The sequence below is a fragment of the Opisthocomus hoazin genome, chromosome 11 (genome assembly GCF_030867145.1).
Source record: "Opisthocomus hoazin isolate bOpiHoa1 chromosome 11, bOpiHoa1.hap1, whole genome shotgun sequence".
NCBI classification, from domain to species: domain Eukaryota; kingdom Metazoa; phylum Chordata; class Aves; order Opisthocomiformes; family Opisthocomidae; genus Opisthocomus; species Opisthocomus hoazin.
The window spans coordinates 5,951,739-5,977,629 of NC_134424.1; the positions used below are offsets into that span (position 1 = coordinate 5,951,739).

Here is a 25,891-nt window from a genome sequence, read left to right on the forward strand (position 1 = left end):
GCAGGTCCAAAGTACTCAAGACCTGTTCTGAACAGTAAACTCTATCCAGAAATCAGGCAAGACAATACAACCCGTACAGCACAGCTACAATTCAACCTTCCTCATGTGTCAATGAGCAAATAGGTGAGTCCCCACTCCTCCCCCACCCCACTCCTCTGAATTTCTGCACTAAGTTTACTTTCTGGACCACTGCAAATTCTGTAAAAAAAGACTACTTTGAGACAAGTGCATTAAAAAAAAAAAAAAAAAAAAAAGAGCAATCTTCAAAGGCAAGCGTTAATCAACATCTCAGCAGACAGACTACTCCTATCAGCAGAGCTTCTCAAAGACTAATCCAAAAAACAAGTAGAGGATCTCGCAAGCCTTGCTGGTGGGAATAAGGCACAATGGCTAGCAATTCCAGCTTTTAGAGTCATTCTTCAGGTTTTTTCCCCTGGATGTTTTATGTGTTTTACAAGAAGGAGAACCTTTTCCTTCTGTCTCTTAAAAACATGTAAAAGGTGGTGAGCCCCACACCCACGCTGCTACAGTGCAACTTTGGTGAAGATGCCAGAGGGACATTATGTAAAACTCTGGTCATACAAGTCAGCGTTTCTGCCTCCTGAACAAAAAAATCCTAAACCCAGCTGCCTATACTGACACAGAAGACTGAAAACTATCCTATGAACGAGGCTAGGGTACCACTGCCCGTCAGAAAGGCCAGGACTTGTCCTACTGCTGCCGGTAACTCAGCAGTTACTCACTGTACTCACTCACTTCACAAGAATCCTGCAAGGTGCTTGGTAGGAAAGGAAGCTACCTGCTAGGAGAGGGCGAGGAGGGGCACAAAAGACATAAAAAACAGAACCCAGCAACTATATCACAGCAACAGGAGATGCTCCCTAAATAACTGTCAGCAGACAGCTGCTAGGACTGCTGGAGAAAAGCTAATTCCGTGGTATCAAGCGGGAAGACAGCATGAGACGTAGTCCAAGACAGCTATGGGGAAGCTGATTAACAGACCAGGTTCACTACAAACCAAGAGCGTATTCTCTCGCTTTCTAATAGCCAAGGATTTCACCACCTGTAACAGATTTAACTCCACAAGGTATGGGATTTACAGCAGTATTGTTTTGCAAACACATGACTGAGGAGCAAAAGGAGTAACCTATCATCAGCTCTCGGTGACCAGAGAGGGACCTGATGCATGACCTCCTCAAAGCCTGGGCTAACCCCGCTTACAGAAGCACAGCAACCAGTTCCCCGAGATCAGCTCTGGAATACTGAAGCTGAGATCTGCAGTGGGGCTTCAGCTCCCAACTGATAAGGCCTCCTGCCAGACAAGAGAATAACTGCAATCAACCACAACAACAAAAACCAGCTTCTTAATACCAATTAAGTATACAAAACTAAACTACACCCGTATGGAAGAAGCTGCTCCATAAAACAACCCACTGAAGGCGTCTTAAGATGAACTCTTGGCAAAGAAGTTAACTTTTTTAAATAAAAAAATATAAACTTACTCTGTACCTCAGGAATGGATCTTGATCCAACATTGATAGGAACTACTGCAACGATCAACATTTTAAGTTATATGCTCCTGTTCCCAAGGCAGAGCAAGACGCTGAACAGCAGCAGAAGCAAAGAAACTCTTGTGACATCTCTCTGCACCATTAACCCTCAACTACCAGCACGAGACGGATGAGAAGGTGCTTAAGGATAAACCAGCCTGTACACCTGCAAAGCTAACATCAGCTCTGCAGAAGGGTAATTGAAAGCTGTAACAAATCTTCTTTTTAAAGAGATACTGTTTCAAATGCATTAGACCTACTCCTAGTCCACCTCTTAATTAGGCTGCTCAAAGCAACACAACATTTGAATTCCAACAGGTCATTCCCTACCTTGCCAAGCGACATTACTTGGCAGAGAAGTGATGCAATAAGGAGTCATTACTCAAGAAAATGAAATTCTATTTGTTCATATGGCCTAGAGCATATCACATGACATAATTTGGAGATTCCTATGCAATGTGACATGGATTTTTATGTATTTCTCTTTCTGTCTGTATTGTTTCTAAATGAACATCTTAACTTGAAAACAAATACAAACTCCAAGCTCATTAACAACTTTGGTTTCTTTTTAAACTAGTTACTCCAAACTCCCATCCTCAGACATGTATTATTCTTCTTCTCACACTGAGAGATCTGGAAGAAAGGGCAACTCACACAACGTAACTAAAAACACAATACACTGACAAATTCATCAGGCTTGGAGTGGGGTTTTTTGCTGCTAAGCTCCAAAACAAACAAAACCAACAACAAAAACAGCTACTACATTTGGTCTTATTTGTTTGTGAAGTAATATTCAGAGAGATCACTTATAAAGAAGGTTGCCTTGCAGATTTACATTTTTCAAAGTGTAGAAATCCCCTTATTGTCTGTCTCCTTCTTTAAGGTCACTGCATCCAGACCATCTGGATAATGAAGTTACCAACTTAGTTCCCTATTTATCTAATTAAAACTTCTGTACAGCTCATATGGATAATTTGTCTGCAGCTAAAAACCAACAGAAGTATAAAAAGCAGCTGCAGGGACATGATGTCACTCAGGCATCGTCACTGCAGGCAGGGCCAGCTGTCAGCACCCCGGCACCAGGAAGATGCTGATTTATCATTGATCTCATCTTTCGAGCCAAACAGCCTATTTAAAAAAACAAAACAAAACAAAATTATGCAGACTTCCAGTGAACTCCTACTCCTGCTAAAGCATTAGTGGTAAATTTTCAGCAAGATCTTGACTTCACGCCTGGTATTTTGTACTATTTTTTCTTTTGTGTAGAAATGGTCCACTTTTATCAGTAAGGATAAAAGGATGAATCTTTAGCTGCTTCCCCCTCCCCCAAAACCGCAAGCAGCAAAACAATGCAATGCAGTCTCTCTCCTCTCACGTGCAGAGAGACCAGGAGGAGTTGGTTTTGCTGCTTTGGACTGGTACATCTGTAAACGCGGGTGACGGGAAAACAGGCATCGTTCTGTTCCAGCAGGTAGCTCACGTTTCCACAACCATCACCCTCAATGCACAATTCTCTGTGGCATTTGTTGCCAAGTATTACTCTTAGTTTACAAGCCAGTTAAGGATGCATTCGCTTCGTTTTTTTGCTCTACAGGGTCACGCACGTTGCCATTTGGGCTGAAGGTGAGCGCAGGGGAGGTGTCCTCCCACTTTCCAGGAGACCCTCCTCCATCAGGAGGCAATCGAGGACAGACACGTCATTTGCAGTCCTGAAGGATGAGGATTCAGGTTCAAGTCCTTTGCGTGAAGTTCCGTAGCAACGCTCCAGCATGTTCCAGATCCACATGCAAATCCTACAAGCCAGCTCCCAGTAACCGCGTTTGGAATAACCGAGCATCACCTTCCGGCTGCAGCACCTTCCGTAGTTTGTCCCTCAGGAACAAAGGGCTGCCTCCCCTCCTCTCCCACACAAAGAGGCAATTGTAAAATGAACAATATAGACAACTGCTAATGCCTCTTCAAGATGTTATAGTCCTTCCTTAACGGTAAAACATCATCAGAAAAATAAACATTTTCCTACAAGTTTTCAGAGAGGTTTAAAAAAAAAAAAAAACTAAAATTCACATCATAACATATTGGGATGAAAGGATGTAAAAATCTAACGTGTTTATTTAACTATGTGCATTACAAACAAAAAGACCTATTTCATAGCACCTACACACCTGCTAGATCTGAGTTACAACTATGGTGTCATAACCTGGAAGCAAATTTAACAAACTGTTACACACAAACACTGTGCGTAACGCACACACATTAGACAAAATAGCTCTTCCCAGCCAATTTTGGACTCCTTACTATATGCACATGCACACACGCTCAAAGTATATCATATTTAATTTTTAATGGAGATACATATATAAAATCCAAAATTCAACTGCCTCCTTTTCACTCCTATTTTGTAGGCCATACTTGAGTACGACTCTCATGCCCCAATTAAGTATTAGTTTTGCACTGTCAACAGGATACCGTAATGCAGGCTCAATAAATAAAAGCACCCTACGTTTCCTCCATAAAGCTGTCACACAGACTGCCTCGAAATCCTGAGCCTGCAAGTCTATTTTAAAACTAAATCTTTGAATACATATAGTTGATACGTCACAGCCATGAGCAAACTACCAGCGTACTGTAACCAACTTAACTGGTAAGAATACGCTTACCGACTGAACGCGGTTACTAAACATCAGACTGTAATAAAAAGATTTAGCAATAACATAGAGCAAATAGGGAACTCTTCAAAACTAATGAAAATTAAATTTTCATTAAATATGTCTGCAAATGTCTCCAAGACTTTCTGCATTCTTTTACTCACACATTTCACGTTGCTTTGCTCTACTTGGACTTACCCAGTGCATGAAATTATCTCTTTTCTTACAGCTGTTCACGTTTTCCCCCCCCAAGTAATTAGCAAGCTACAACCCCTTTGACAGAGGGATTCTAACAAGCCCCTACAGTTTCCAGTAGGACAAGGAATCCAAAGCTACTAATAGCAAACAAGTCATTTAAGCAAAAAAGGATTACGGAGGCTCGTTGCAAGAGGCTGGAAACTCACCCGTATTTCAGATTAAGGCTTTCTGAGGAGCTCTTTTGTAATAAGTTTTGACTCCATTTGACAAAAAATATTTCCTTGTTTTCTTTGAAAAACCAAAATATTGATTTGAATATCTCTTAATAAATAACTACCCCAAAAAGAGAGAAGTGTTTTCCAAAGGGAAAACGACAGAACACTAGTTTTGCAACAAAACCTCCCTCCTGAGATCTCAAAGTTTAAAGAAAACAAAAGTCGCACAAACTTTTGAAAAAAGGTTTTCCGTTCTTCGCTACCAGGACGCCAAAACCAAGCTGCAAATCAAGCCAGAGCACGGCTTACTTGCAAAACTTCATTGCCGAAAATCCCTATAACCACGTCCCTGTTAAATAAAGTACGTTTAGGTGAGCGAGAGCCCCTGAACGGAGGGCAGCGAGTCGGGCGTACCTTGAGGACCTCCATGGGTACCTGGGTGGCAGGGGGCAGGCTGGTGGGGACGCTGACGTTGATGGCCGGTGTCTGGCTGACGGGCACGCGCTGCTGCATGAACTGGGCTGCTTGCTGCTTCTGCTGCTGCTCCCGACGCTCCTGCTCCTGCATCTGCTCACGCATGAGCTGCTGGCGTAGCAGGATCCGTGAGGTCATGCTGGAGGAGCTTAAGGGAGGCTTGGAAGCGCCAGGATGCTCGGAATTGCTGTGGGAAGACCAAAAGAAAGACAGCTCAGCTTCCACAAGCGGGATCGCAGCTTCAGAGATTGGAGCTTGCAGAATTACAGCGGAACGTGGGGCGGGATGGGTGAGGATACGCTGCACCACGAGAGGGGGAATCCGGAGCCCACCTACTTCAGGTATTTAGCAGCCACATTAGGCTGCCTTAACCTGACTGCAGCTAACCGTTTCCGAATGCCAATATCCAGCTGTAAAGAATTATTTGCTGTTTCAATTTTTACAGCAACCATCCATGAGAAAAAACAAATGCTTTTACAGATAGCAGCAGGGACTCATATCCTTTTCTTTAAAAAGTAATCAAGGGCTGTATCAAGTCTAATGATAGATATAGATAATAGTCCAAGACAGAGGGATTTTTAACAAGCTCCTACAGTTTCCAGTAGGACAAGGAATCCAACGCTACTAATAGCAAACAAGTCCTTCAAGCAAAAAAGGATTATGGAGGCTCGTTGCAAGAGCTTAAAAATAAATCTAGCTTAAAAATAAACAAATAAATAAAATTAATCTACCTCTCCCATCAAAGTAGAACATAACAAAGTTCAGTTATTTTCTGCAAAATACTACCTCGGGGTTGGATTTGCTGGTGGCAACATTCTTCCTAGCTAGAAACCAGACTCAAAACAACCCAACTCCCACTTCAGGCCTACCAGCATCTTCCAAGTACAGTAAGGCATGAGAACAGGCAGAATAAAGAGCAATAACGGCTGTATTTTCAGTCACACCACACTGCTTCACCAGCTACGAGCTAATTCTAAGCCATCAGCAAGCCGAGCTTCCCACCAGACAGCAGCACATGCACCGAGGACTTGGCCCTGGGCTGCAGGGACACCTTCGGCAGCAGCCCATCATTTGGTCAGCTCTCAGAAGTAAGAGTCCGTTTTTAAGACATTTCTCTAGCATCAATAACGCAGAACAATTAGGGCAGGTAAATACCAACCCGCGCATCCTTCGAGGGAAGGACGTTGGAAGCAGGTAGGAACACGTGACTCCATATACCCATATGAGAAAGAGCTACAGCGTGTACAATTTGGGATATTTGGGTCTGATCCTGACTGCTGCAGCCGATTGCCACCAGCCCATGGAAGTAAAGGTCTCTTTAGTCTATAAGCATGCCGGGCCATGCCTGGGGAAGGCAGCAGTAACCCTCTGGCTCTAGGAGGAGACTGCTTTTGGGAGTCCCACCTCCTGCTCCTGCGCAGGATGTCGAGAGGACAGCTCGCACATGAGCCCGGGAGCCAGCATCCCTTCCAGGTCGCACCCGGAGGCAGCGGGCACCGAGAGCTACTCGTGCTTCTGGAGCCAGCGCTGCCAGAAGTTTTCTGGCTTTGTTTGAGACCAATGCTGAAAACAGTTCAGAGTAGAAATGGAGAACACTTACTCCCCCCAGAGATCAAACTCCGCTTTTCCAGAGCACACATTCTGGGGGCAGGGAGGCTGGGGACCATCTTGCTATTTAAGACCTGTCAGGTTGAGACATTCACAGAGACACTGATCCTTTTGATAAAACAAGAGAAAACCTTTGTGGTGAAACTAATGCAGCTGTGGAATAATCGCACTAATTAGCCGCTCAAGACAAGTCATTGACTGTGATACTTGTAAAAAAACCACCACCCTTTCAATTAAGGGTGAAGCATTCTCACATCTGAACCCAGAAGCCTGTTTCCTGGCTGCACCTCTGAACCACTTGCGCATGTCCAAATCGAGGAGATGCTTTATTTCCATGACCGGGAGAGTTATAGATTAGTGGTCTCCCAATTTTTTTGATCATGCACCCCTGCTAGGAAAAAAAAAAAAAAGTGTTTGAGCATGCACTCCCAATATATGTATATTTATTTATTTATGAATTATATACATGTATTACTGAAGCTCTAATATTTTCTTCCCATCCACCAGCAATATTGCGCACCCCACTTTGGAGACCGCTGTAATAGATGAGCAAAAAAAGGCACACAAATGCTGCTTTTAAGGAAGGATTCTCATTTGTGTGCTGCTGTCATTTTTTAATAGATATTTAACGCTGCAAAATCGGTAAGCCAGCAGTTCCTCCCACCTTCTTTCATTTTGAACTGTTTCTCCGCCTACCAAAGCCAAGCGTGCTGAAAACCATCTCAGAAGAACCTTCCCATATACTCAAATTTCAGGGAACATGAGGGAGAAGGAAGGAGCATTGATTTCCACGGCATTTCCAACAGCCCCTGCCAGGAACCTCACCTTGCTCACGCAATTCCTGCAGCTACTCACACCAACAACCCAGCGACTGTCCTTACAGCTGCCTGCAGGCGATTCAGGGGTCTACTACTGATTGAAAATTGTCATCAAAAGTTTCAAGCACTGTATCTTTAAAAGAAACAATAGTCCCAGAAAATGCTGTTCTGCCAAATTCTTCTCCAAAGGGCAGAGACTCCTCCAGGTTTTATTCCATTTGCAATTCTGCTCAATATTTTAATTACTCACCGGAAAAAATGGCTTAGATGTAATTAGGTAGGCAGGGCAAGGTTGGGAAATGTGCTTTTTAAACAAACACCACAAGAAGAACAGACACCGGCAAGGGGAAGAAGAGTCCGATCTCATTCACACCCAGACCACCAGATTTCAGCGGCCAGAAAAGCGGGAAGAAAAAGCTTGAGAGGCGATTACTGAACGTCCTGCTCATCCTTAATCCAAAGGAGAAACCAGAAACCAGCACAGCTGCACCAGAGCCACAAGCTCAGCAGACACATCCTTCTCTTACTCGTGCACGTTATAATTTTACGCAGCACAGAGACGCACAAGCCCGGAACGCAGGCAGCAGGGCGCTGCCAGACCGCAGCCACTGCCGTCGACGCGTCGCAGTTCACATGATGCTTTTAGCTGGGATAAAAGCTGCTGCACAACACCTGCCTGACCCGATGCTCCCGCCACGAGCACGGCAAAGGGACCTGGACAGACCCAAGCCAGCTCCTGCCACGCAGATCTCCCGTTATTTCTCCTCCTGTGGGCAGGGTGGCCTCGCCACACCAGCATTCCTTCCACTCACCACCAGCAGCACCCATCCAGTGTGGAAAACTGTTTGAAACTTTGGTATCTCGTCCCATGTGCCACACGGACCGTCCTCCCGCCCGGCTGCCCTGCCCCACCATGTCCGCTCCTCCTCCCAACCGCAGGACGCTCCCCACAAAGCTCCGAGGTGGAATGAAGATGGTTTGGGTTTCATCACCACGTACCCTCGTGAGAGCAAACAGAACGTTCGTCAGAAACTCAGTTTTCCAATCAAAAAAGCAATTGAAAACTTTTCATGTCAAAGGCTTCAGAGAGTTTTGAAAAGCTCCTATTTTTAAAGCTTTGTGACCTTGCCGTGCCGCCGCACGGGCAGATCCTCTCCCATGGATGAGGATCTCCCTCATCCCTCACGCCCTCTACTCCCGCGTGCCGCAGTACGAGCCAGACCCGGACACGTGGGACCCAGCCTCTGGGACGTGAACTGATTCACCCCGGGATTAGGCAGAGCCGGTAGCAGCACCCACACACACAACTGATACACGAGACGATTCAGGTGCTTCCTGCAAACACGGCTGATGGGTACCATTTAATCGCAACAAATGAAACCGACTCATCCTTTTAATTGACAGATGATTAGACTGCTAATGGCTAACAGGTTTAATAAGCATAGTGTAATACAGACTGAGAGTTATTAGTTACGAGTGCCATGTGCCAATCCAATTAATCACGAAGTGATAACGTTTTATTAAATAAGCTTAAATTACATATCCTTTGCGCAGACGCCTGGGAAGTGTTAGTTACTGCCCACATAAGTCCTAATGCAGATGGCTGTTGCATAATAGCAAGCAACTGATCGGACTGAAACCAAGTTTGATTTTGTTGCCACCAACTCAAGAGATTACAGAGACCATACCTTTCAAGGCCTAATCTACCTTCCCAGATAGGTACTGATTATTTTATCTCTGTCTCCTTGGGCAAAAGACAAACCAGTCTTTTGTTGGTCAGTTTTGTTTCCAGATTCTCATAAACTGATCAAACCATTTCTCTGGTTCCCATGCATTATTTATGTGCGTTGTCTGGTTTACAAACACTATTTTGCACTAACTATGTATTCATTAAGAAACTTCTCTGGAGATTTTGAACTGGAAAATACTATTTAACTCGGCTTTGCTTTTTAATCACTGTTTTAGAATGTTTATATTATTTTAAAGAAAAAATAAAAGCCTCCAATGTAAAGTTGCTTAGACAAATTACTACAATAACTAAAAACACAGACCAACTCCTGAAACCCAAAGTTTCCTCAGAGATGAGCAAGAATCAAATAAAATGCATCAAAAAAAACCAAAACAAACAAACAAAAATTTAAAAAAAGAGCTTTCCAGGATTGACTGCCCTGCGATCAGCAGAGAAATGGCACACAAGCGGATGGCTGGTGCCCTCCTCGGTTCACGCCAACTGTCTGTTAACGGGTTAGTCCACAGAGAAACCAGCCAAGAAAAACAGATTTAGCACCTCAAGAAATCCACTGAGCTGCACCAGATCTCAGAGGTCAGAGGTAAGAAATAACACAGGATTTAAACGCTTGTGTTTCATGCCTTACCCTCATCCCATTCATAGTTATTGATACAGAAAAGAAAGGCATCCACATTCAAGTATCTGATATTAGCATAGAAGTATCTGGATCTTTAAAGCAAGCGGGTGAGAAGTTGCCAATGTTACACCTCAAACACTCAGCTTGACCTCCAGAAGGCATCACCAGCAGAGAGCTCCCCTTCCAACACCCCTCCTGTTCAATGACCACTGGCTCCTCCTCAAAACTGAGCTTGTGTGTGCAGATTCTGTTTTCAGTCTCTCTACCATTCAGTGAAACCTCAAGAAACTTTCTGTGGCCAGTACTACGTATGTGGCTGAAGCAACACTTGCAGCCGCATCGAACCTGCCGGCCAGCATCATTGCTTGCCAGAGAGGGGTAACAGGAGAGGGAACGATACAAAAAGAGCAGGCAAAAGAGAGCACAAGATTACCATATAAATACTAATTTTAAAAAACCCACCAAAACAAAACAAAAAAAAAACAACACAAGCAACAAAAAACCCCACACAATCTCTTCTCCCCTATCTTCAGCCAAGGCGAGGGGTTTTAAGTACAAGAAAACTATTAGGGCATTTTCCCTGGAACACTTTATACTTCATTCCTAAAATTTAATAATTGATTGTGGGTTACAGTGACGCCCCGCTACCACACCAACTCCCTGGCATTGCTTAAAGGATCAATTAAAAAAAAAAAAAAAAGAAAAAAAACCCAAAAAACAAAAAACAAACACCACACCAAAAAAACCAACCCAACAGTTGGCACCTTCACACGTCCTTACTTGCCAAGGACACAGCAATTACATAAACGGTGTGGAGACCTTTATCATAAAGCAAAGACTATGTTTCAGGCCTCTCTACGAAAGACTGTTTCCACGTTTGAAGGTTACGTGTTTAACAAGACACGCTGTCTGCTGGTCCATCAGCTCCATCATCAAGGTGAACGCTTTTCTGTCCCTCCAGTGCTTTCTTACCCCGAACGAAGCAGCTCAGAGCAGCTCTCCGGCAGCAGCGCCGCTCACCCTACACCCCGGGCTGCACCCGCAGAGCGACTCAGAGCCCGACGGGCATCCACCCACCCACCCATCCATCCACCTAAGTGCACCCGGTCAGCAGAGGAAGGAAGAGAAAACCCTCAAACATCCATGATGCAGATCTGCTACCAGGAGCTAAGGGCTGAATTACAAATTGAATGAATTCCGTGGATACACTTGTCTTCTGAGGGGGGGGACCAAAAAAACCAAAAAAAAAACCCCACACACCAACAAAAGCCAACCACACAAACAAAATATTTAATCCTTAGCTAAGATTTTTTTTGAGGTAGCTGTACACCATTTAGTAGTTTTCCATTTTTCTTCCTGTCTTTAAAACACACCTTCACAAGCTGCTGAACATAATGCTTTCTGAACTTAATGAAAACCTCTCTCATGACCCAGGAGCACTCAGTAAATAATTATTAAGCTCTAGAGGTGGCTTTTGCATGAGTGTTGACTTAATAAAATGCCGTAAGTTGATCTGCTTGAATGCCCATTTACTTGGGGACACAGCTTGCAGTGTAGCTTGGAACGCCTGATCACCAGCAGATTAAGGAACAAGGTAAAACTAAAGAGATTCAATCCAGAAGCTGCAAAGGTCACATTTTACAATCCTTTACTACCATTGCTGCTAAAAGGGAGATGAATAAGTGCAAACCTAGAGTATCCTCAAAGACTTCCATATAATCATCACCATAACGCACTGAATCTTCTCACGCCTAAACTGAACCTCTGTTAGCCCAAATGTGTGTCTGACATGAAGTTTCAGAAGGAGATACATATGTGTACATATACTTAGAATTTTTTTTTTTAAACATTGAGTATTTTATAAGCCTTCCTCTTCTGAAAGCCACCATCATTATCTCAGGTGGTCAGCCACAGCTCCTGTGGCTCCACAGAAGGCAGGGGCCAGCTCCCAAGCACGGTATTTTTAACTCCCAGAACAGAATCTCCGTCACAACACATCGGTCGCAACCTGCTCGCGGTGCCGTTGCTCCAGGGAAGCACCACTTACAGACGGAAGCTGTCAAAGGAGCAGAGCACAAACATCTGAACTCTAACAGCTTCCATCTTTCCCCCACCCTTGTGTCCCGAGGCTTTTGCTGAGCACGCTTGGGTGCAAGCCCAGCAGCGTCCCAGCTGGCCGCGTCGCTAGGGATGGCTCATGATAAGGATCCGGCAACCCCGATCCCCACAGATCTGCTGACCAACGCAACCCAGCACCTACCCAGGAGGTGAGAAGAGGGGTGAAGCCACCATGCACAAGGTCTTCGGGTGTCACGGAAGGACTCCGAAAGACCCCAGAGGTTCAGAGCCAGCATCTCGCCTCACCTGCACGAGAGCATCGCACGAACTCCTGATGGAGACGGCCCAGATCGATGCCCGGCGCTGCACGCCTGAGGACGGACACCCTGATGCGGATCCGAAAGCGCTGCGCCCATTCATTAATTAAAAGGGGTGTGATCAGGCCATTAATGCCATCAGAGGAGCGGATAAGGGCTGTCTGTAGCGGCACAGTTTTCTCACGATCTTTATCGCCAAAAAGACACCGGGAAAGGGTGGGTGCAAGACAAATTGGTGTTCTGGGACATAACTCCTTCACATTAGAGGGTCACCTGGGTGAATCTCCATGCAGGAACCACGGGAGGTGCATCTCACAAGAGCTACGTATGCATCTGTAACGGTACGGAGACTCGATGGGACGGCGTACACAGTTTCCCTAGCCCCACCTCTGCTCAGACAGGCTGAATCCCTCGGACAGGTGAAGACACCCACACACAGAAATACCTCAAGCTCCCAAAAATGTTCCATGAGGGGCTAAAGGAATTTAAAATGTAGCCGACTGCATTAGCCAATATTGATTTGGTGCTCTTCCTCAAAGCAAGCCATCACAAACTTAGAGAGGATATTTAAAAAAAAAAAAAAAAAAGGGAAACAAAAAGGCAAATAAGCGTGAGGTGGATTTGTCTGTCACTTGAAAGCCTGACCAGTCACCTTGTCAAAGGCTTTTTGAACCATTTTTCAGACACCACATCTATGAGTACTTCCCTCTCTCAAGAGCTCTACGTACATTTGCAAAACAAAAAGCCAGATAGCTAAAACAACTAAGAGGTGATAAAAGAAAAAGCGAGAAGATAACACTCCTCTAACAAGCTCTGTAGTTCTTGATTTTGTAATATAGAATTCACCTTCCTTTATCTGGGTAAACAGAGCAGATAACACCGTCGCCGAGAGGGAAGATGACGTAGGACGACGACACTTCTTGATACTTCACAACTACATAGCGCCCAGGTCTGACTCCACATCACCTCTCCACCATATTTTGGTTTAGAAAGGATCTATCAGTTCACACAGTTGGCTCACAAGTTTATTCACAGACAGCCCTGCAGAAAACAGGACTCGGCCGTGTTGTGTTCACAGCTTGTACCCATCCTTCACATGCTCAGAGTCCCTCGCAGCCAAAAAGCCAGCGCGCTGCTCGAGGCTTACAGTGACCCAGCAACTCCCAGCCTAAACCCTTCCGCTCCTGAGGTTTTCTGCTTATTGACTCTGCTGTTAGACGCGCTCCAAAGACGGCGAGGCAGCTCGAAGCCTCATCTCGCGCCGATGACATCCTCGCTCTGGTATGTTGAGCAAACAGGATCTTCAGAAGCAAAAGGGAAAGTGTTTACGGAAGATTTGCTTTAAGTGATTACGAAGCCCAAACAGTCCTAACGAAAACCACAAAGTGAATTTGGGGCTTGGTATGCGATGGGTCTGTGTTATCAGCGTGTAAGACTTGCTCGTTACAGTGAACAGTACGGGCAAGGGGAAAAAAAAATCATCCCCTCACACTTTACTGCAACAACTCTAACATTAAAATAATCTGGGACAGATCTTACGCAAACCCTCACTTCAGCCTCTAGCCACAGCGCTAGATGTTCACTGCGGGAACTGATCAGATCAGGGATCTTCAGCAACTTTTCTTTATAACAAAGCAACTCTCCAGACTGCACAAACCAATTCCTCGGCATCCACACATTGTAAACAAATTTCTATTTTAGAGTCCTTCAGCATTGCTCATAGTTCTACATTTTTGGCTATTTGTGGAAGAGTTATTGGGGCAAGGAGGATTGTTTTACTGTGCAGGCTGCATGACTGGGGGGGAGGAAAAAGCCTTTATTCAGCAACAAGTTACTTTACGAACTACTTGGATATTTACTCCACAACTGCACTTTGCGACTGCAGGACAGATGTACCAGCCTTGCTGCCTTGGGTATTCACAGCACAGACAGGAAGGTGGGATAAGCTCCAGCTGTCCATGTAAGAAAGCGTTAGCAACGTTTACAAGCTTGCTAATCGAGGCCAAGCAAAATGACAGTGGATCACTGGCGGAATTGCCCAACTACAAACGACCACAGAAGAGATGGCCTTCAACTCCCTTGCTTAGGCCATTCAGCGTGACCTACAACAAACCCACACCAAGGCTTCTGGAGCAAGCAAACCCCAGCCATCCATCGGGTAGCCATGCTACCATGGGATCCAGCAGCATCCTCAGTACAGCCACATCCAGCAGTAAGATCCCACTGTCCCCAGGTGCCTATCCCAAATCCCAACCACTCCCAGTGCAGGGATTTCCCTAGATGGGGACGGTTTCTGCATGCTTGCAACCTTTAGGTGTACGCTGTGGGCCATGTCAGAACACCTCGGGGGCTGCTCTGCACGGCTGGGCCAGGTCAGTGTCGATTCAAGGATCTCTTCACCCATCACCCAACAGCCGTAAATTCTATTTTAAGTTCTGACATTTACGTGAACTGCAGTCTTCCACAGAAATACGTAGTCTTGACTTAAAGCCTGGAGTACCAGGGAACTGGCATTTCCAGGGACTGTTCTGGTAATTCCCCGTCCACCCCTGTTAAAAAAAATTTTGCACCTTGTTTCTAGCCAGAAACAGGGAAAGAGGGAAATAATTACTTAAACTTGGGGTCGCGCTTACATGAAAGAAATACCAAATCAAAAATGTGACACAGGATGAAGTCTCATTCAAAATCAAAATATGCAAGCAACATTTGTACTTTCTGATTTCAGAGTGTCAAAATACATACAGAAAGATCCTCCTTAATCTATGCACAAGTCTTTCCTTAACATCTCAAATACAGCCCTGCTAATGCACAGCCTTCATTCCATTCTGCCATCACCCTTTTGTTCTGCATCTTTCTTATTCTGCATCTAAAAAGCATCTTCTCAAAGAGGAGACATTGGGAAAAATCCTCAGCAATGACTTTATGCAACCAAATAAAATCTGAAAAATTAATACAGCCACTGCAGTTCTAGAAAGAGACTATTTTAAAGCAAAACTGCCCAGCATGATCCATGTTTTGCCCCGTTTAATGACAACTGAGACGTGCCGTCTGTGTAACTTGCAGCAGGAACATGACTTCTTACTTTTCAAAATACATTACAGCTATTGGTTTATTTTTGAAAAAAAGCAGCCAACTCAAAACTATTTACAAGCCTTTTTGTTAGACCTTCTTAAACTCTTCTGCACTGCCAGAAGCATAGCACTTGAATGGCTATTTCTGTTCAAAGCTATATTTGTTGTGGAACTACTGCAAACTCCTGAATCATGTAAACAGAGGCAAGAGCCAAAAAATGTTTCACTGGACTTGAAGTTCACATCTGCCTTAGTTACAAGGACAAAAAAAAAAAAATAAAGGCAAGCGCTTTAGTTTATAACCAGTAAATCCTGCAAAGACTACAGTTAATCATGAATTCTCGCAACAGGGTTTTGTTTAATCTGGTTTATTTAGCATTCATGACCTTGGCAAAGTACCTGCAAGAGCACCCACCAATATAGGGAGCAGCAATTCACACCTCCTGTTATTTTAGGCTACAGCAGCCGACTACACAGCGCTACATTAGTCAACCAGGTTTATAAACTTGCACCAAAGTCACCTGGATCTGATGTACAGTTCCAAACTTGCTGAAGCCCAGCAGCCAACAGTATTGCTGTACTTAAAAAAAACTGTATTATAACAGCTCTCAGCTGGACTTGGTAGCAGCTGCACATTTCTTTTTCAGAAATGCTTGGCAAATACGCTGCTGGGAGCAAAATGACCCTCCCGTTTCTTTAGCTTCGTGGTTGAGAAAGGTCAGCACTAGAAGCCATCCCCTCACCTCGACCTATTGCTTTGGATGGAAACTTTACCTTCTCTTCACTCACCTTCTTCCATTCCTCCTGATCCTCCTCCAGCAGGAAGAATCCCCAACACTCCCAATATGCTGGAAACTATGAAAAGCCCCAAAATCACAACAAAAACCCAGGCAGGTGCTTGATCCCAACTTCCCACAGATTGCAAAGAGCTACCACTTCAGGCGGGGACAGATTCTGCCAAGTGGTCTTTGGCACTGAACTGCAGAAGAGGTACTACAGGTACAAGGACAAGCTGTGTATTTTTGGATAAGAATGGGACATCACAAGTGCATTAAGGAAAATTAAAAAAAAACAAACATTTCCTTCACTATCCACAGAAAATAAATCTGGATTAAATCGTAGTAGCCTGGTTTTGCCATACAACCATTTCCTAAATTCATAAATTTAGTAGTTGCCTGATATTGAGTGGCCAATATGTGCCCAATACACAAAGTATTTTCCCATCCTTTTAGAGAGGCTGCTGCAAAGCCACATTCAGGAACTGCAATTGGTTTTCCAAGTACTCGGGGTGGGGCGGAATAGAAAAAAAACAAAAAAACCACTTTGTTTTAGCAACCTCCAGAACAAACAAGATAATTTATTATTCTTGATTTGTTTTTAAAAGCCGATAATAAAACGTCTTGTCCATTTATACTTGCACTATCTACCACTTACTGCAGTTTAAGATTGTACAAATCACTCAGGAAGATTCAAACGATATTCTACCTTAAAAGTGTTAACTTTATATATTATTTTACTTATGTGCCCCTTCTCTTCCCAGAGCTATAACCTGGCTATACAATTCCTAATCTTAATAGAAGGACATACGTTTGGTTTTGCCTATATTTGACTACTTAAAACTGTAGTAAAGCCAGTATTAACCTCTACACACACCAGGGTACAGAAAATGAGCATCAGCTGTCAGGATGCCAATGTTACACAATTAACACTCGCGCAGTCGAAACGCTTGCAATCCTACTCACAAGTTACCAAACCCCCCCTAAATGCCATGCCCGGACTAGGGAAAGCCATCTCCCGTAGGATTTCTTCATCTGCCAGCTCCCAGCCAGCTTCCTTTCTACACTAGATGGAGCATTGTCCCCTGCCTGGCCCTGGCCTCAGCTGGGGAGAAAACGGGTAAAGAGGCAAAGGGTGAAGCATGGAGCTCACCCCGGACAACCAGGGTGCACCCTACGGCTCCAGGGACGGCCCGACACGGTGCCAGGCGAGCATCTGGCCTCCCACCGCCCCCTCCCCAGTCCCACTCCCACCAGTCCCTCATTCCAGTGCTGTTCTGTCATTTTCAGAGAATCGAAGATTTCAACAACTCCAAATCCCAAACCACGCTGCAACTTCTACCAGCCTTTGCCGTGGCCATGAGGCACTGCCTCGAGTTCCCACCACACTAAAATTACATTGCTGCTTCTCCCTTATAAAGGGACAGCATTTAGGTTTATTACCAGATGGCACATCTGAATTGATCAGGGGCTTTCCTGGATCCTTCTTCATATTCCCCACTTCTTTTCTTTCAAAATAAGCTCTTCAGTCTCCTCTCTAACAACCTGAAACATCTGTACCTAATGCCTCTGCTAAGGCTCCAGGCTTGGATCTGCTGACACTTCTGGGAAACAACTCATCAATTAGAGTACAATTCCCCTGGCTGGTATCTGCTGGATTTGGTCTGTATGGCTTCAGAACAGGTTCAGCAGACGCGGCTCATCCTTCTGGTGAGCTGCCACATCTCCAGTAGGATGCCTCAAAGCACAACAGGATATGGTCCATCATCGGTATTTCTATGATGAACTTAAACTCAGTGGGACAGAGAGGATCCAGGGGAATGAGTCACTCCAAATGTCACAGGTGGCCAGTGCTGCACCAAAAGCCTAAAAAGCAGCAGCCTCGGGCTGTATCAGACAGGGCAATACCACAGGATGGAGAAGCACCAGTGTCAGCAGCAGAAGACATCTGCATAAGACCTTGTGGGCAAGGGCTCCTGCCTGGGCACCTCTGCTCAAGAGCAAGGAGTTGAAATTGAAGTGATGAGAGAAATGAGAGCCCACTTCATAGTGGGAAGCTAAGAAAAAGTTTGGCATTTCAATCGCACAAAATGGAGGCTGATGGAGATGAGTGTTGCTGTCTATAAATACAGCAGAGAAACAAACACCCAGGAGAGAACAACGCTGGCATTTCACCAAGCGATATGAACCAGCTATGAACTAGATTAAATTGGTACCAACAGCCTCATTCTGAGAAGTCCAGTCCCGAAACCATTTCCAACTGGAGGACTGCCGAAGGAACAACTTGCTTCTTTTCAGATAAAGACTCGTTGCCTAATCAAAGTAGGTCACTGTGGAACACAGCAGCCAGTAACGAATTACGGGCCACAGAAGATGCCCTCCAGCCAAAAACTCCATCAGGACAGATGCAGGACACCGCAAACTCTTTGGCAGAGCATACAGACCTGGAGCAGTGCTGGAGTATAGCACTGCAAACAACACCACACTGTTGCCTTCTCATCCATCAGCATGGCCAAATGCAATCCTTCTGGAAGGTGAGCATGCCAACTTGAACAGACTTCTCAGCGGGTCCTACCAAAACAAGATGCTCTTCTAGAGCTACCCGCCTGTCTGGACCCTAACAAAACATTCCTCATCGTCCGGCGTGCTGGGTCAGCTAGAAAGCGAGCATCAGCAGTCATCGTGCTGCAGCTTCTTGGCAGTCCTCTCTCCCCTTCATCCCCACCTCCTGAGGATGCCATTGCCCACATCCTCTCCTACGTTAGCCGAGCTGAGTGAGCCAGAGTTCAGGAGTGTTGAACTCAATCAGTAAATAACACCTCAAAAATGCGACCCCCTCCTTTCTAACTAATTTAGAAATAACTGGACTGCCTATGTCCCCACTTAGCAAGTGCCTTCAGTTCAGCTGAGCCCACCTTTCGTGTCTGGGTGCTATGCTACCCCCCAGATTTCCGCACTGAACCACGCAGAGTCCAGAGGGGTCCAGTGCTTCCTTCATTTGGGGCAGTCACACATTCAAACGGAGTAAGACAATGGATAAGACTAATTTCAAGTACTAACATTAGGAAAAAGCCTGAAAATAGGCTCCAGAAAAAGGACATGTTTATCATGCAAAAGTTCCTCCAAGTCAGTATTTCTCAAACAGGCAAACACTCCCATCAAGCAGTACAAATAACTGACATAATAGCGCAGAAAGCAAGCTAGAGTTAGAAAACTGTGGGAGCAGGTGATGAAAAGGAGAAGCTGTTATCTGTTCACATCAGAACAATCTGCCTCGGTCCCTATTTTCTTTCTGTTGACCACACCACGTTATTCAGTTTAACTGGCCCACAGAGTTAACGTCAAGAAGTTTTGCCCAAATCAAACGTTCAAGTATGTCACCAGTTTTGGGCAAAAATATTTGCTTCTTTCTTCAGTTGAGAAACAAAATAAGGAAACAAATAAGGAAACAAATAAACAAATAAAAGGCACACTTGCCATATTGTCTTCTCCTAGGCAGCCTCCCCTGGTTTCCAGGCTTTCTGACCAGCCTGGGGGTACCTCTACCAGTCCAGCCTGGACAGCCAAAACTGGTCGGTCAAATTAATTATTTTTTCAGGTCAACATGTTCATAACACGAATATAACTCACAGCAGACTTTGATAGAGGAAGAAAACTTGCATCCCCTTCCAGGGAGTTTGCTCTGCAAGGAGAACTAAGCCAGTTTACCTTCAGGAGCCTTAACACCACACCTTCATTTGCCCACCAACTTCTGCCATCCTGGAAAGCTGGAGCTCACACGGTTTAAGCTACCAGGCCACACAGGCTAATCTAGAGAAGCTCACCTGCCCTTCCTCTCCCAATCAAAATCTGATAATCCAAAGATTAAGGGTGCTCCCCAACACAAACATAAAAACAACAAATAGACAGAAGGCATGCAGAGAAAGACATTTAATCCGGATCAGATTTAAGAGGGACACCTTTCAGAGATGTGACAGCAGCTGAAGGGTTTCACAGCCATGCATCACCCGTAGTGACTTTCAACACCAGGATTTTCAGCAGAGCCTCTTAGAGGACTTACTTGGGGACACACAGCCTGGGCAGTGAAGACAGGACTTGAAACCACACCTCTAAATCCCAGTATCATCCATCGCCTGCAGCCAACAGTCATGCGTCTTGATTCATCCTACCCGACACTGACAAGCAACACAAGACGTAACTGAAGGTGAACGTGCCAGGCTCTTGCAACACCTACTTTCAAGTTTAGCAGAGAACCACCCTTTCAGTCTGTTAGAAAACCGTAAAAACCCAAACCCTCAGCATCCCGTTACAGTTCAACATCCTGGACTTGCCGTTCAAAATTTCCACTCAAGTTCAAAAGCAGAGCGGGATGAAAACACCTTCCCTGGCCATCTTACTTCCAGCCTGGGAACGGTGCTCTTTTAATACAGTCTAATTTATTCTGAAAAAAGTAGTAATTAAATACACAAAACCAAAGTACACAACCTGAAAAACACCCTCCTGTCTAGCACAGCAAGCACTTTAAGACACTTCTATTAGTTCATGCTGCTAATTTTTTTTTTTTTTTATAATTGGGGGAAAGCAGAGACAACCTACAAAACACACAACAATGTTAAGCTGAAAATGTTCCATTGGAGGGGTGGGGGGAAGGCAGATCAAATGCATTAGGTAACATGTTCTAATAATTAAGTTCATACACAAGTTGTTTGAAACGTAAATGTATTATTTGAATGCCTATGTATGACTTTTTAAAAATCAAACAAGTGTTTAGTACCACTAAAAAGCCAGCACGTTAAATCTATCCAGACTGAGATTCAAAAATTCACTGAAACATATGCAGAAAAAGCTCTGAGGGGAAAAAGAAAGGGGAAAAAAAAAATAATAATCAATGGTCACCACCCAACCCACCACACACCTCTACACAACCAGCACCAGGTAAACTGGGGATTGCAAAATCAGCCAGAATAATGGCCCCTCCCAGGCCAGAGGGGGTTGTTTCTGAACAGGTCAAACATCTTGGTACTGTAGTGGCCTGGAAAAGGACTGGAAAAGAAGCGCTAGCAAGCTCCAGCAAGGGAGGCACTCGAGACTCCGATACCAACGGTCTTACAAGCAATAAGCCAGCCTTACAGTTATTACTTCAGGTAAGTTGTATCTTTCCTTATTTAAGGAAAACCTCGATATACTGCCATAAAAAAGGGCAATAAAAGACCCCTGTGATTGCAGGGAACGCAGCAGATCGTAGCTGGAGAGGGGGACAAGCCCTCCCCGTGCATGTGCGAGGAACAGACTGAGGTCAGTAGGAGCGGTCTGAGTCACCCCAGGAGAAGCCCAGGGCCCTTCCAACACAGCCCAACGGAAAGAAGCTGACAGCAGTGCCCTCAAAACACAACTCAGCCACAAAAATCCCCAAACCATGCGCTGAACCATGGCAACTCCTAATGTATTAATGTAAGGACATATGACTACAGGGGTAACTCACGGATAAGACCCATTTTCCAACATCATTCTCCTGCGCTGATAACTCTCGCCTGGCAGAAAAAGGGGCACCCCCCAGTCTTGGGGTAACAGGTACACAGAGACCGTGCTCCGGAAAACCTCAAAGAAGTCAGGTTTGTTTCAAATTGGCCGGTATGTTTTAAATTTAGCTGCAGCAGCTTAAAACCCCAGTTTCTAAGCGATTTTTAATTTTCTCACTGCATTATTCAACAGCAGCATCATTTTATCAACTGTCCAAGTACTACCCTCCAAGAAGCAATATCCAACAGCTTTTCTGTAATAATGTTTTTCAGCATAACTAGAGCAGAAAAAAAAATTTATATTGACAGAAAATGGCTAAAGTTTTCTGTACCAAAGTCCATCTTAATTTTTCATTTGAGATTAAATGCCATATAACTCTTTGGAACCAATAAATCAAATATTGTGGACCCACCCTGCACGCATTTTTATATTATTTAACATTTCACATGCATAAAAATTTAAACAATGAGTTTCAAGCCAGAGTGGCCAAATCATATACTTTCTTCATTTCAATGACAAAGGTGAATATAACTATTTCCAATGGGTCTGGGAATCCATAGATGCATGCAAAGAAAGCCAGGAAAAAAAACAAAACACACCACCCAAATCAAAGTACCTACAGAAAATAGATTTTAAACTGCATTTCTGCATAGCAATAAAACAACATGCTGCTTGGAAACATCCTTCCGCTCCTCTAACATCATGGCGGTATGAATTACTGCCAAAGTAAACTTCAGAAATCTGTTTGCCATGGAGGAAAACCAAGCAAACTGAAGTTCTATGCGCAGAATCGAGAGCGTGAAGGTTTGTTTCCCTCAGTGCCAGGTCATTTCAAACTTTTCTGTCTACACATTTTATTGTGCTTGCAAAACCTTTGGGGAAAAAAAAAACACCAGACAAAAAACTGGAAGATTAAAAATTTAAAAACCCCACTCCTAAAAATACTAAAAACCCCGCTAACTGACCTGTGTAACTCTAAGTGCAACATTCTTTCTGCTCTATCAGCCTACTCCCAAAAGGCTGGCATCTGAAAGCAAAATATTATTTCACGTAGCTCAGAGAGATGGCATGTTTTTTGAAAAAACGTTTGTATGAAATCCAGGAAAAAGATGTGTTTACAATTTTAATAAAAGTAAAACACAAATTATTTAATCTATACTCTTAAATGGCAGTTTCTGACCATTAACAATCATAAATACAGATAAGAACTTTTATTCAACTATCATGCTAAATCTCAAGTTTCTGTAAGCAGCCTGATAAAGCAGCCCCATTACTCCTCCCTTCCTTATCTGTTATCTAAAAACCACAGACAATATCATTTCAGACACTAGAAAAATACTTGGAACTTTCTACACCGTGGCTCAGTCTCCCCAACGGATCTCTAGGCGCAAACAAAAGTTCTCCTCCTCCACCCTTGTCTTCCATTCAGGCTTTCTGCATTTCCATGGTTCTAGGTCCCCAGCTTCAGCACACAGACATCTCAGCAAACAGCAATTTCTGAAAATGACTTCAGAAAGTTTATGTTACTTATTCAAGATATTTCTGGTGATATTTTTCCTAGAAGCCTTAGGATTTAAACTCAAAGTGCAAGGTCAGACTCTTAGCTGCTGCAGGACTGGGGAGAAAGAGAGGCTGACTTTAATGAGATTATTAGACAGCAAACTTTCACTAAGCATTTAATTACAACATTAAATTCAAGCATAAATTCAGTGCTTCGTAACCACATTCCGCTGGGACATGGCCCCAAACCTGAGGAAATCAATAGGACTATTTCATTCTCACTTCCCATGGACTTTTGGCGCAGGTGGTATTTGACTACAGCATTTTTCAGACAAAAACTCACCTGCCCTTACTGCACCTGCAGAAACTGCCCCGAAACGGCAATCGCAAGGCAGCGTCGGCTCTGCAGGCCACGGCGCTCGCAGCCGAGCGACCCATGAACCAGCTGGCTGAACATCAAAGCGCCCACAGAGCTCCTGCGCCTGCCTGTCAGGCTGGTTCGCAGAAGAAAAAGAAACGAGCAAGGAAATATTTCCCACCCTGTGTGGGTTTGGATTTTTTTGTTGTTGTAAGTCAGGTAATTTCTTCATTTTATTCCTACCTTGGCCAGGAGGGGAGGGGGCAGGGGGGGGGGGGGGGGGGAAAAAATCCTACCACACTACTTGTTCTCCAGCTCCTGCAAGGCAGCTGCCGGAGCCGACGTGCAAACGCTGGCACCACAAGCGCCCATCGCTCTGCACGACTCCTGCGGCTCCGAGAAGAAAAAGGACCCAGAACTTACCCGGGGAATTCATGCTTTCACGTTTCAATCCAGCAAGGCAAGAGCTCCCTAGGAACTGTGCTGCTGATGGCCGCAAACCCAAGACTAGACAGAAAGGTCTTGGTAAGCCCCGGCTTCCAGAAACTGCACTTCCACTCCTACCATCCACCTCCTAACCCCGCCGCTGCATTTGCGGCTGCCTTTGTTAGAATACTTCTGCAAATGAAAACAGATGAGTAACTATTGCTGCTTTAGCAAACTCCCAAGCCCATGGTCACTAATAATAGCTTTGTTCCTTTTATTACTAAACAAAACCAAAAAAAAAAAAAAGTTTCAATGCTTGTATAAAATGCACGTTGCTGAGTGGTTTCTTTCATTGATCCGGCGCCGTTTCCCGGACGAGCTTAGGCCCAGGTCTCTCGAACAATTTATGTGGATCAACACGACGCAGAGCAATCTCCGGCTTTTTGAAGGGACATCCCTCACAAAAAAATTAAAATAATCAAGTTTTGTGCTCCTTCACTTTAGATATGAAGAGTTCAGTTGAAATTAAAAACAAAAAATCCAACCTGAAGAGAGACATTCCCACTTTTTGCACAAACTTCAACTCCAGCGCAGACCTGCGCTCTCTGTTACGCGGCGCTGCGGAGCTCATGGACTCAGCAAGGCCGAGGTGCTTCGGCCGGCCGAGCTCCCGGCTCCCCGCCGGCACACCGGCACGCCGCCGCTCCCGGAGCAGCGAGGTGGGACGGCAGGGCAAGGGCAGCGTGCGGGGAGAGAAAGCAGAGAAGGGCGACGCGAGAGGAAGAAAATGGAGACGGTACGAAGCCACGGCTGCAAAGTGACAGCGGGAGGATGAGGAGAAGAAAGCCTTCCCTCGCAGAAACCCTGACCTGCTTCACCACTGATACGGAGAGGGGGAAAAAAAAAAAAGGGGGGGCAGAAAAACCACCACAAAAATACTTTTGTTAAAAAAAAAATCAGATTTTTCTCCTCAGAACTTAATCAATTACAGGAACTCCTAAAAGCAACAAACATAACTGGCTTGCAAACCACCCCTTTTTATCAGATATTCTGCCGCGCTCCTGCCTGACCCAGAGCTACGCGGCACATCCCCCTTGGCCCAGGACCTGCCACAGCCTCACGCCCGAGCGGAGGCTGTGCCTCTTGGCTTCCCCGCTCTGGCACACAGGGTCTCACGCCGACCTCGGATCAGACCACGGCATCGCCAAGCCCAGGGATGCCGTTAGCCAGCACGACGTTCCTCAGAAACGGCTCCGAGCCGCTGGGCTCTGGCCACCCGTGCTTGGAAGGCGAGCAGACATCAAGGGGGGGAGGGGGGGAAATAAAAAAAAAAAAAAATATATATTTTTGAATGTCTAAAAGTCAGGCCACAGCGTTTTCCTCTTGTTAACATCCTGAAGCTTCCAGTGCTTTTCAACTTATTAACTTCTATTCTTGAGTCGACTGTTGCTGAGTAACCTCGAGCATCGCGTGGCGAGGGTTTTTGCAGAGGAAGTAAGCAAGCCAGAAGCAGCGCAAGCATCCCCTTGTTCTTGTGCGAGCCCTTGTTTTTTTTCCAGTTTATTTGAACAATGGCACCATGAAACAGTTTACAATAATGGCTGTTACAAAATAGGAAGCTGAATTATTAGGCAAGCTCCATCTGCGTAACACAATCAGCCTGGGGAGGATGTGACAGGCAGGACGAAGACAAAGGGTGGCACTCGGTGACCCCCGGCATCTCTCTGGGGACTCGGTTTCTGCAGCTGAGTTGCTCCCGAGCTGCAGTTTGCTTTTGCTCGCTGACGAGATGCGCTGTTCCTATCACCGTGGCAGCCACGCGCTTCCCAAGAAAGCGGATCACCAAGCGTGCATGCAGAAAGCAAACACTTGGGAGAGGCTGGGATGAGAACCTTACCTGAAAATAAGTTTCAAAATGGAAAAGCAAAGCTTTGCATTTAATCTTTTTTAGTGTACAAGAAGTATACACAGCAGGACAGGTAAATCGTGAG

The 25,891-nt window shown here is 44.9% G+C and overlaps 1 protein-coding gene across 5 annotated transcripts in view; it reads right to left on the reverse strand.

The window, feature by feature from the left end:
* MITF (melanocyte inducing transcription factor) overlaps positions 1-25,891 on the reverse strand; it is a 111,686-nt gene that overhangs the window by 46,202 nt on the left and 39,593 nt on the right. For all 5 annotated transcript variants that reach the window (XM_075432652.1, XM_075432654.1, XM_075432653.1 and 2 more), the window contains exon 2: positions 5,023-5,269. In XM_075432652.1, coding sequence (XP_075288767.1) covers positions 5,023-5,269 — 247 coding nt within the window. The remainder of the gene's footprint in view (positions 1-5,022; positions 5,270-25,891) is intronic.